General features: G+C 32.8%; 2 protein-coding genes across 2 annotated transcripts; one reads left to right on the forward strand and one right to left on the reverse strand.

The window, feature by feature from the left end:
• Nucleotides 1-475: 475 nt before the first annotated feature.
• LOC109801790 (Transducin/WD40 repeat-like superfamily protein) lies at nucleotides 476-7,491 on the forward strand. The gene is made up of 14 exons (XM_083074060.1): nucleotides 476-646; nucleotides 727-782; nucleotides 896-1,072; nucleotides 1,165-1,279; nucleotides 2,026-2,125; nucleotides 2,226-2,405; nucleotides 2,967-3,025; nucleotides 4,056-4,143; nucleotides 4,224-4,299; nucleotides 5,338-5,437; nucleotides 6,287-6,338; nucleotides 6,473-6,610; nucleotides 6,774-6,861; nucleotides 7,145-7,491. The coding sequence occupies exons 1-14, from the start codon at nucleotides 589-591 to the stop codon at nucleotides 7,205-7,207; spliced, it is 1,350 nt and encodes a 449-aa protein (XP_082930186.1). The 5' UTR covers nucleotides 476-588; the 3' UTR covers nucleotides 7,208-7,491.
• A 2,738-nt stretch (nucleotides 7,492-10,229) lies between these two features.
• On the reverse strand, nucleotides 10,230-11,373 carry LOC114916112 (serine/threonine-protein phosphatase 7 long form homolog). The gene is made up of 4 exons (XM_083073347.1): nucleotides 11,323-11,373; nucleotides 10,756-11,241; nucleotides 10,435-10,602; nucleotides 10,230-10,343 (listed from the first exon to the last, which is right to left on the reverse strand). Exons 1-4 carry the CDS (start codon nucleotides 11,371-11,373, stop codon nucleotides 10,230-10,232), a joined length of 819 nt encoding a protein of 272 aa, XP_082929473.1.
• Between the last annotated feature and the right edge of the window lie 324 nt (nucleotides 11,374-11,697).

Raw genomic sequence — 11,697 nt, forward strand, 5'->3', positions numbered from 1 at the left:
ATATATATTTTTATATTAAATTATTTTTTCTATATCATGGTTGACGAAGGATTGGAGATTTTTGTTAGTTTATAAGTGTGATTTATATTCAAAATTCCCCCTTTTTTATCAAATAATAATGAAGATTTAATATTTTCATTTTATGTCACTTTTAATTTTTAAAATATTCACACTCATTCGAACAAATATAAATATATATATATATATATACAAAAATTTAGGTTTATTGTGTTGTAATTTTTATCGATAAAAAAATATGACAAGATAGCTCATTAAGTTTGAATAATTTATAAGAGATTTTAATTTAAAATTTTAGAATTGTTATTGAAAAAAATAAACAAACTTAAGATTGCCAAGTATATTGCTCACATGAAGCTTGAGGGATGCCTTAAGATGGGAGGTTAATATGAGAATGAATTTCATGTGTAAGAACTATTTTTCTTTTATTTTTGTTTTTTTTGTGTTAATTAAAGAGAAGAAGAAAAAGCGGGAAAAAGAATTAAGAATTTTAGGGTGAATCAAAAGCTAAAGCCCTTCTCTCTCTCTCTCTCTCTCTCTCTCTAACGGAACCAATTCCAAGTTCCAACCATGGCTTCCTTCCCTCCTCCTGGTTCACTCACTCTCTGTGAAGTCAATCGTGACCTAAGTAAGTAACCCTCTCTCTCTCACTCTCACTTTTTTTCGTTTCATTTCTCTGACTCCGATTTTCTCTTTCCAAATCCGCAGTCACCGTCGACGCTCTCTCCGACGATCGAGCCAACCAAACCTACGGAAAAATTCTCGTAACTATTCGCATCAACGCACATTCTCTACTTCCCCACGCCGCGTTCTCATTTCACTCATTGACATTATTTATTTATTTATTTATTATTATTATTATTATTATTCGTATTAGGGATTGGTGTTCAGTCCCGTCCCGTTTCACCCTCCCGAGAACGACGCATCCGATCAGGAGGGACCAACCACCACCACGGCCACCGCCGCCGGAGAAACCGTTCCGAGGAAAGGTCCGGTCGCATTCTTGCAAGGCCTTCTAAACAGCTCTCTCGGTCGCCTCTTTTACCCTAACGATGTATGCTATGCCTAATTCATCTCGCTGTTTCAATTGCACTCTACTTTAACTTGATTTTGTGGTTTGAGTGTTGATTGGTATGCTGTGTGTAGGTGCATTTGTTGCCGGAGGTTGATCTCCAAGGAGTAAGCTGGCACCCCATTAAGCATATTATTGCTTTTATCGCTGGCCCAACGCAAGTTTTGGTTCATGATTACCAAGAATCTGGTACTGTGTTTGTTATGATCGTGTGACGTGTTATTAGTAACTTGTTTTTGGGCATTGTTTGTAGAAATTTCTCAATAAACACCTGTAGGAGAATAAATTAAGAAGATAAAATGATGTAAGCTTTTTCCTTAAGTTAAAATTAGCTTATGCATAAGTTAAAATCAGCTTTTGGAGGAGCTTAAAGAGAACTTCTATAAATTAGCTTATTCAACTTCTAGGAGAAGTTTATTTCAGTTTACCATCTTATTTTCTTTTTACATGAGGGGGTGCTTGTTTCATGTTATCAATTTTTATTTTGGAAACAATATTCTCAGGAATATAATCAAGGATGACATTTGTGAGTATTTTAAAACAGATATGTTGGGTTAGTGTTGGGAATGTTTTTATGAAAGTGGGTATGAAAAAAGTTACAAAATGGATAAAAATAAAAATATTTAATTGCCATATCATGGGAATCAACTTATTGATCTCCTTCCTTGGAAATAAAAGCATGAGAATGTGTAAGTTATCTTTTTTCCTAGGAATGTTCTATGTCTGGGAATAAAATTTGTGATCCTGTAATAAACATGGAAAAACACTTTGCCTTTCCATATATTCCCAGAAATATTGTGAGATACTTGAAACAAACACACCCTAAACTTTTATTCAGAAGTTTATCCAAATAGGGTCTTATTATTGTTATTTTTGTTAGTGTTATGACGGAGGTTTGTGTTTAGTAAATGCTGATACTTTGACATTGTATATAGAGGGGAAAGATCCGAGTATTTTGACAAATGAGTCACAGAGGGATGTTAGAGTGCTGGAGTGGAGGCCTAATGGTGGGAAAATGCTCGCTGTGGGTTGCAAGTGAGGTTTTTTTATTTGTGCATGGTTGTTATGGTGAATGCAGTGTTAATTGGTTGAAAATATGCTTTCTTGTTTACTGGAATTGGGTTTACTGTTGCAGGAGTGGAATTTGCATATGGGCTGCTTCTTATCCTGGAAATGCTGCATCTGTTAGATCTGGTGCTGCTTCCTTTTTAGGAAGTTTATCAAGAAACTCAGGGAATCGCTATATCTTGGTTGACTTTCTTCGTAGTTCATATGACGAGCACATTAGTGCTCTCAGTTGGAGTCCAGATGGAAGATATCCTCTTAAATGTCAAAAAGTCCTTATTTTTGGGTTTTTCTATGTTTTCCTGATTTGAATAAAGCTTTTCTGTTTTTCTTTTGCAAGAGATGTTGGTGTATGATTGTAAATTCTTTTGATGTGCTTTCGGATTTGTGTGAATATGAAAGTATAGTAACCCTCCTCTTTTCTGTTATTAAGTCTTGAATTTGTGTTTTGTGTTGCTTGATGTGGATACGATATAGATATATTTTATTAAAAGAATTTCTAGTACCTTTTTATGAATATAAAAATTTGGATTTTTTATCATTGATTTATTGAATTGGGTATTAGGTAAGGTCAGTAAGTTTTTTAGATAAGTTTAGCCTCCAAAAGTTTACTTCAACCTTGAGTTTGACAAACTTGATTACTTTTTTATTTAAATTTTCAATTTTTTGGCTGTCTATAAAAGCTGCACGAGATTCAGTAGGATCTTTAGTATTTTATTTATGTTTATGACCAATAAAAGAATATATATATATATATATATATTATTTAATTGCGTGTACTCAACTATTCTTTTCTTAACCTATTTTTCACATACTTAGCAACTGCTTCATATGAAAGCTCCTCGTTCACTGTGTGGGATTATGCTCAAGGTACGATGAAGATCTTTGCCTCCTTAAGTTGTTTTCACTTTACTTTGAAACATCCTTTCTGTTTGGTGATGTTATTATTTGCTGAATATGCTTAAAACTCATTCTGGATTTTTCTTTTTCTGCCTGAATTGTTCTCCTGCAATTTTGAGCGGATATCAAACATACCCTAAACTGCATCTATTTACAACCTAGACTGCTGAACTAAACAACACATTAACATACTGAAGATAGGATCTGGTGGACCATAAACTAAGTTTACTTCAGCAAATCAATATGGAGAAATACACCCTGTTAGCACCTAAATTTATTTTACTTGCGTGACTAGTGACCTGACATCTACCGGAGCCACTGTCTTTTGAACCCAAATGACTTATTTGACATGACTTTGGGATTCCAACGGGGCAAAAAGTTAATTTAATTGTTTCAGAGGCTCATGGCTTGGCTGACCGTGGAATGAGGCAACCTCCCTTCCCCCTAACTTTATTGTACAAAAGAATTGATCAAAGCTCTGTTTCACTAGTTATGCAAGAATGATAATTCTCATGCTAACAATGGGCTCTACTATTGGCTGAAATTTTATGGAATTCACACATTTTTGTGGGTCTCACTTATACAATGAAATACCTTTCCTAATTTTGTAATTTTCAATAAATTTTAGCCAATAGTATAGTGTGTTGCTTGTACTCCTCTTGTTAGCATCGATAGTTTAAAGCTTGTAGTGTGAGGACTGACTATATTTAGATTGTCATTGTAATCATTCAACAAAAGACCAACTACCTTATCTCACTAGTGAGGTCAGTTATGAGATCTCTTTTAACAAATTCCAATCTGTCATGAGTGATCTGTGTATAGGATTTTGTCAAGTTTTTAGATTGGTTGTCAAAGGCCAAACACAACCCTCCTGCTTTACTTGGGCTTGGATTGGTTATGAGATCACAACAATTCACTGTCATTATGATTAAAATGATGTCAAGCTCAAAAGTTTGTCTTTGCTTTCTGAAATTCTGGCTATTTTCAATATTATCTATAGGTGAGGGGACTCCCATTCGACGTGGATTAGGAGGCATATCATTACTGAAGTGGTCACCTACTGGAGATTACTTCTTTGCTTCAAAATTGTAATACAAAGTCCTAAATATGAATTATTTATTAAACATGTACTGTTTATGATTCAAAACCTCATGATGTTCTTGCACAGTGATGGAACATTTTATCTTTGGGAGACAAACACATGGACATCAGAACAATGGTCATCAACTAGCGGTTTTGTAAAGGTATGAGGTTTACATTTGTGTATCAAAGCTCTATTGATGACCTATTTATAGTAAGATGACATTTAGTCCTTAACCTTTGCCTGTGTGTTTATATGTTTGACAATATGTTGATACTAAAAGGAATATCTTCAATAGTATGCAGTGCTAAAATTCTTTAGTTGGTGTCTAAAACGTGAGAGCTATCCAGTAATATACTTTTATCCAGGGAGATGGACAATGTTATTTTTACAATAAAAGATGAATTTATTACATAAAAAGAAAGTCCTGTGTTGGAGGATCGGATATCCTCCTTGGAAGAAACCATAGAAGAGAATAGAGATCATGGATTACTAAAGTGTTAGGAGCTCAATTAACAGAGAAGGTAAAAAAAGAATCTGTGTTAACTAAGGATCTGTTTGGCTATGGAAAATGTTTGATGCTTCTATTTTCTGTTTTTACTAATAATTACCAAAATATTACCATATTTTCAATTCTTTTTTTGTGATTTTTTTTTTAAAAATATGAATTAAAGTGAAAACAAGTTGACATCTTTTTTGTAATTACTAGTGGATATAGGAAATAGAAACGCTTTTTTGTTAAACTAAATAGGACCTAAGAATCCACCTAGGCTGACACTCACTTTACAAATCAGAAATAACAGTCTCCCTTGAAGAAGAAACCATCAGCAGAACACTGAAAAGAAGCATTAAAGTTAAACCTAATATACCATAAATAGGAACATTTTGCTCCAACCAAACACCCAAAAGACTATATTACCCACACACCACATCATTAGTTTAGGATTTTGTTTCTAAAGGAGAAACATAAAAAAAAAAACACTTATTTCTGGATGAGACTGAGAGTTAGTGTTCATAAATATCTTGAGTGCAAGAAGGTACAATGATAAAGGTTCTATGAAAAAAAGATTCATCTATCGAGGAGCTTAACATTTTAGTAAAGTCTGAAGTGATTGGCAAAGTATTATAATTTTTCTTGTCTGATAGCTACCAGATAATGTTCGTATTTAACTGGTTTCTACTTTCAATGATGAGTGATCAGGGTGCAACATGGGATCCAGATGGGCGTATGATACTTCTTGCATTTTCTGAATCGTCAACTTTGGGATCTGTTCACTTTGCATCAAAGCCTCCCTCACTAGGTATCTGACCGTTTTGTTCCAAGATCTTATGTTAATTTGTTTATTGTTGTGTATCTTGCTACATTAATACTGGGAAAATGGAAATGTCGCATTGAATTGAAATATAGGAACTAAATCAAAAGGGGAAAAGAGGGATATAGAATATATTTATTAAAAACTATGGGATAAATATGACACAATTTCCAATTATCAAGTCTATTTACAGTGAACACTGAGCATAACAAAATGGATGGCAGCAAAGACCATGACAAATAGTACTGCCCTTTTGCGATAATAATTTTTTTGAGAGTTGGATGGAAAAAGGGAAAGAGTGGTTGAGATGAAATAATCTAAAATATATTTCCCAAAAGCACTGCATGGTTGCAAGCCGAAACCTCAATGCTAAAAACTGACCATGGAAAAACACGTGCCCTCTTCTTTGGTTTCACTACTAGTAATACATAATACTCAACTAGAAAACTTTGCAGAACACATTATATTTTTTATTTTATCAACAGAAAATAAGTGAGTCAAGTGGATTGTTGATATCTGAGAATTGTATTTATTATTAAAATGTGTATAACTTTTGGCATAGACTTAAGTATTAGGAGATTGAAACACTGCAAAATTTATGTCAAGTATTATCCTTACTGAATGAGGAAAGTTTTAATTGGTTCATGATCTACCACTGAAAATTTCTCAGTTAGGAAGCTGCAGGAAACTCGATTCGTACAACTCTGTTTGATTTATTTTTAATATAGATGTATGTGGTTGTAGCATTCGTGGTTTTTCAAATTTTCAAATTATTATGGATTTTTTTTTTCTTTTTGAAATGTGTATATTGATAATTACTCATCATTGGCCTTCCAGATGCACATTTGTTACCTGTTGATTTGCCAGAAATATTATCGTTGACAGGCAGGTAGAGATGAATTTTTTGTTTTTATGTTCAATAATTCTTTGAATGTTTGTGATCCTCAAGTCATATTACTATCATGTTTGCTTTTGTTAGGAACTGTGTGGTTATTGGTTATCTTATATTATTATTTCATTCAGTCAGGGAATTGAAAAGATAGCATGGGATAATTCAGGGGAGCGATTGGCTGTGTCTTTTAAAGGTGGAGATGCTATGTACAGAGGTCTGATTGCCGTATATGATACAAGAAGGACTCCTCTTATATCCACGTCATTAATGTGAGTTCTTAGTTGAAAACGGTCCAATTACTGGTGCATCTGTTATTTTATATCTATTTTTTTAATGTTGAATTTTTTGCGTTAAACATTGTATGCTTTGCCAAATATTCTTTTGAAAATATAAATCATTTGAAAAGATTATTTTTCCAATTATATGTTTCAGTGGATTTATAAGAGGACCTGGAGACAATGCAAAGCCAATTTCATTTTCATTTCACGGGAAGTTTAAGCAGGGACCATTGCTTTCTGTGGTAAGTCTCCATTGCGTTTTACTGCTTTCTTTATTTCCAAGTCCTTTTGTTATAAAATAAGTTAATACTAGAAATATGCCTGTGATAGCATAATTAATTATAGATGTTCATTCTTTGTACATTCTTCCTCTGCCCTAAATTCTATAAAAGAAAAAAGAACATCTGATTAAAGTATTAGTCTTGGTAGATAGTGTTGGGTTCCGATCATACGCTTCTAGATGTCCTATTTGGCATTAATTCTTGCTGTACACATTTGTTTTGTAATTTTTTATTCATTCTGCAGTGCTGGAGCAGTGGGTTTTGTTGCACTTACCCCCTCTTATTTCGCTCTCACATGCTTCCATAAGGAATATATCTGAGGAATTTTGTTGGTTGTACACAATATGGAGCCAGCTGACTTTGATCTAAGGTCATTTATTCAATTTTGTGGGATTACTTATGTTTTTCTCCCCGTGAAAATAGGGATTCAAACAGTGAATACACATAAAGTTTGCCCATAATGAATCGGGTATTTATCCATCACGAGTTTGGGTATAGGTACCACAGTTTTATTGATATGGTATTGTATTATCCAATCTTATTTGTATTTTAATTTAATGAAGTTATAAGTATATTTATTATATTTTACAACTAGTATGATTTTTTAAGATAAAATTTTAATAAACCTAAAGAATTCCATTTGTAATGTATATAATTAAGAATTGAAGTATCTTTTTCTTTTTCATTTAAGTTATATATTTTGCTTTTAATGATTTTTTATTATTGTTTTTCATAATTTATATTACTATTATTATAAAATTCATATTTTATTTTGTTAAATAAAAGCATGAGGCTACCAAAGTTAATTACTTTTACCCAAGCTTGTTTGTACGGGAAAAAGTTGTCTGGTGTACATTTGAAATATTGGTCTTAAATGCATAGTCATGTATCAAGTTTAAGTTTAGCATGATAGACAATGTTATTGTGTACCTCGGCGGTGTTGTATGCGTTGTGGTGTCGCAATCTTGACACGTTAGAAGTTAGACAGCCCATAATCCTTCAAGTGCCAACCCACACTTTGCTATGTTATGTTAAAAAAAAATAGATTAAAAAAAATTTAAAATCTTGACATTATAATTTTATTAAATTCACTAATTGTTCAAAACAGTTTCTTCCTTTATTTTTCTAGTTATTATTATTTTATCCTTGTGCAATGCTATTCTACGCTGTTAAATGATTATTGATAATTTATTTTAAATTATTATATTTAATTTATAAATAAATATGATAAATACACATTGAAATTGAAAAAAAAATTTAATAAAAATTTTTCAAAAGAATTTTCATAAATTAAACCAAACATGCTCTACTTGAATAAAATATCCAAAAAGAAATTCAGAAAAAATTTTTTTCATAAAATGGTTCTACCCAAATAGAGTAAAATACATTGATATTTTTTGAAGTTGTGTGAAATTGTATAAATATTCTTTATTTATTTTACTTTTAGAATAATCTTTCTTAATTTTTTGAAAATATTACACTATTTCTTATACATTACCTTAATTATTTGATAACATTATATTGTGACTCTTACAAGTAAAGTTATTTTAAACTTTAAAAATAAGTACAAAATATTAGTATAATTTCGTAAAATTTTAAGAAGTATTAATGTAATTTGAAACGATTCATCATGGTCCCTACATTGTGAAATCGTCTTAATTATGTTAATTAACTAAGAGAAGCTACTAAACTAGATAACAATATAAACATGTATATAAAAGTTTATAATAAAATTATAGAACTTTATGCAAAATAAAGTACTATGTATATAGAGTTATCCAAATAATAGTAATATTCTCCTAGTGCTGGTTAAGCACATTTTACCAGTTACTCAAAAAGTTAATCTTAACACTCGGACAAAACTCCAGCATCCAATAACAGTCCATTCCAACCTAACCCTGAACTACTCCCATACACAGTATGATCATCGCAGTCCATTCACATGGAAACAGAAGGGTAAACTAAAGTTCAATAAATAACCATACAAGCATAAGAATAAGCATCTATGCTACACCATCATCAAAATCGTCAATCATTTTCATAGAGTCAAACAATGCACTCTATCATACAACAATCATGCAATAAATGTAATTCATGAAAGATATCAATACATATCAATCATCTAATGCATCGTCACGCATTCACCTAGAAGATCTCCCTAACAATAGAGTAATATAAGTAACATCTCATCCTACCAAAATTATCCCGACCACTTTTATGCCCGAATCGCTGTGCTGGGTCATCAACAAACTGAGATATCAAATCTCCCCAAGTGTTTACTTAGATAGAGTCACTTACATAATTAGAAGTTCGGTTCCACCGTCAAGAATATCATAGTTGGGTACATGCTTACTAAGACCTTGACATGATTAGGAAATGGTTGCCTCTGTTGAATGCACGCCTGACGCCAAGAACACGCGCCCGACGCAAATTCAAACAGCAACCCCAAAACCCATAAAATTCCATAAAAAACTTGAAAATTAGAAGAATTCCACAACATGCAAGCCATACAACATGATACCCAATCATCATACAATCTAGAAACACACTCAGATCCTACATGCACACACCTGGTGCATCAAAATCGTCAAATTCCCAAAAATGACCCGAAACCTCAAAGTTGAGAAAATCAATAAATTCAGCCATTGATTCCCCAAAATCATGCACCAATTGAGTTTCTAAACTCACATGTAACCAAACAACCTAAATTCTAGTTTCCTTCACATGAAGATTGACTTAAAATAGCTAAGAAATGAGAAGAGGAAGAATTTTCCCTGAAACCCGACCCACAGACTTCAATTCTCCAAAAACAAGCTTCCTACCCTGAATTTTATGAAAAGACAGAAGGGATTAGTGATCTAGAAAAAAAAAATCAAATAGGGAAATTTGGTAGCAAAAGGAGTTTACGAATCCAGAGTCCTTCTTTCTAAAACTTTCTTTGAGAATGAACTTATAAGGCTCCATTTTTAGAGAAAACCTTATATACTCTTATCTCTAGCATTTACTAAACTCTGCAATCAACTTACCACATTACATAATTTAGCTAAATTTTTAAAAATTTACTTGCACAAGATAATTTTTCATATTTAATATACAGAATGAAAATATATTTACTTTTTATAATTGAGCATTAATTAATAGAGTGCAAATATTTTCCCGATCAATGTTTTAGTATTTTGTTTTTTGTCGATCCATTGAGCATGTCTTGTAACCCAATTTTTATCTTGTCTTCCCCTCATGTCAATGTTGTGCAGGTTATCCAAATTATTTGGTGGAGAAGGGATATCCTGGAAGAGACGAAATTGCAATTTCACTCTATCAGATTGGTGTCATTCAACAATTGCAAAACAAATAATGGAGGTGCATGATGTCCATAGCAGAGCATCTCTATATGCTTGCATCGATATTGCTGTTTGCAATACTCCATATGGAGCCCATAAAAACTACAAAAAAAATTAAACTTCTTTAGTTAACATATTATGCTAAACAAAAGAAAATGAAAAAATTAATTAAACTTTGATTTTAAAGAGTTACCTGATCATTCTGAATATGATCAAACCTTGATCTATATCCAACAACATCATTATGAGGTACATTTTGAAAGTTTAAAACTCTGCCCCCGCTCCATTTACAAACTAGAGGGAATGTTGCTGGTAACCTGGAAATAGGCGCAATATATGGCATGCGATGCCATGCCCAAGACTGTAACAGAGATGCACAACCACCCATTGTTTTGCTACTAACATTTGTAGCTCTACACATTTCCCTATATAACATAGCTAAACAAGTCGACCCCCAACTATATCGTCTTGTTCTTCTAAGATTTATTAATAAAGATAAATACATAAGATGTACCTTATTGCCTGTTTTGTCAGGCATCAAAACACCTCCAATTAAACCTAATATATATGATCTACAATGTGCATCAAGTTGTTCTTGAGATGGCTCCTCTGGTAATTCTAACATATTTTCTCTTAACCACTTTAACTTAATCATATAGCCAATTAGTGACTCACCTTTAACTGGCATGATTCCGAGATAGGTGGAGCACATTTCCTCCCAGTCATATAATGTTGGGCCAATGACTGGTAAACCATCAACTCTTAAGCCAAGTTGAAGTGCAACATCCTCCAGTGTTATGGTGCACTCTCTAGTTGGAAAATGGAATGTATGAGTCTCAGGTCTCCATCTTTCAACCAAAGCTGTGATTAATGCGTGATCCACTTTCAGATGTCTGAGCTTTGCAACCCCAGAAAAACCAACTTCCTCTAGTATAGGAACAATTAGAGGGTGAGGTTTTGGCATTGAATGACAATAAGAACAAATAATATTCTCACTCTCCTGCAATAATTACCAAAATTAGTACTAATTTGTTACAAGTTCATTGAAATTTAAAGTAAATAACGAAAGTACTAAACTTACCGTTCTACCAATGAAAGCAGACCTATGCTCATTTTGCTTCCACAACAACATTTTTGATATTTGGTTAATGAAAATTGAACCAAAAAAAGAATTTCTTACTATCAAGGTGAATCAGAAGCAGTACAGGAAAGGAGTAAAGGAGACAAACTCAGCTGAAATCGCATAAAAAAATGAAGGGGAGAGGGCCTATTTATAGAAAAACTTGCGTTTTTACAGTTTACCCAGAACGGGCCGTTCCAAAACCAGAACGGCCCGTTCCAAAGCACAAACCCATTCGTTAAAACAGCTCCTGGAACGGGCTGTTCCAGGAGTAAAAAAATGTGTAAATTTGTATTTTGGAACGGGTTGTTCTAAAACAAGAACGGCCCGTTCCAG

Source organism: Cajanus cajan, chromosome 4, assembly GCF_000230855.2.
Source record: "Cajanus cajan strain Asha chromosome 4, NIPB_CcT2T_4, whole genome shotgun sequence".
Classification (NCBI taxonomy): domain Eukaryota; kingdom Viridiplantae; phylum Streptophyta; class Magnoliopsida; order Fabales; family Fabaceae; genus Cajanus; species Cajanus cajan.

What these genes read in the sequence shown, in the direction of transcription:
- LOC109801790 (XM_083074060.1), top strand. Translation starts at nt 589, where the DNA reads ATGGCTTCCTTCCCTCCTCCTGGTTCACTCACTCTCTGTGAAGTCAAT. An exon ending in ATCAAAGCCTCCCTCACTAG is followed by an intron (nt 5,438 to 6,286) that starts GTATCTGACCGT and finishes TTGGCCTTCCAG; the next exon opens with ATGCACATTTGTTACCTGTT. An exon ending in ATATTATCGTTGACAGGCAG is followed by an intron (nt 6,339 to 6,472) that starts GTAGAGATGAAT and finishes TATTTCATTCAG; the next exon opens with TCAGGGAATTGAAAAGATAG.
- LOC114916112 (XM_083073347.1), bottom strand. Translation starts at nt 11,373, where the DNA reads ATGTTGTTGTGGAAGCAAAATGAGCATAGGTCTGCTTTCATTGGTAGA. An exon ending in CTGCTTTCATTGGTAGAACG is followed by an intron (nt 11,242 to 11,322) that starts GTAAGTTTAGTA and finishes TAATTATTGCAG; the next exon opens with GAGAGTGAGAATATTATTTG. An exon ending in CTGACAAAACAGGCAATAAG is followed by an intron (nt 10,603 to 10,755) that starts GTACATCTTATG and finishes TCTCTGTTACAG; the next exon opens with TCTTGGGCATGGCATCGCAT.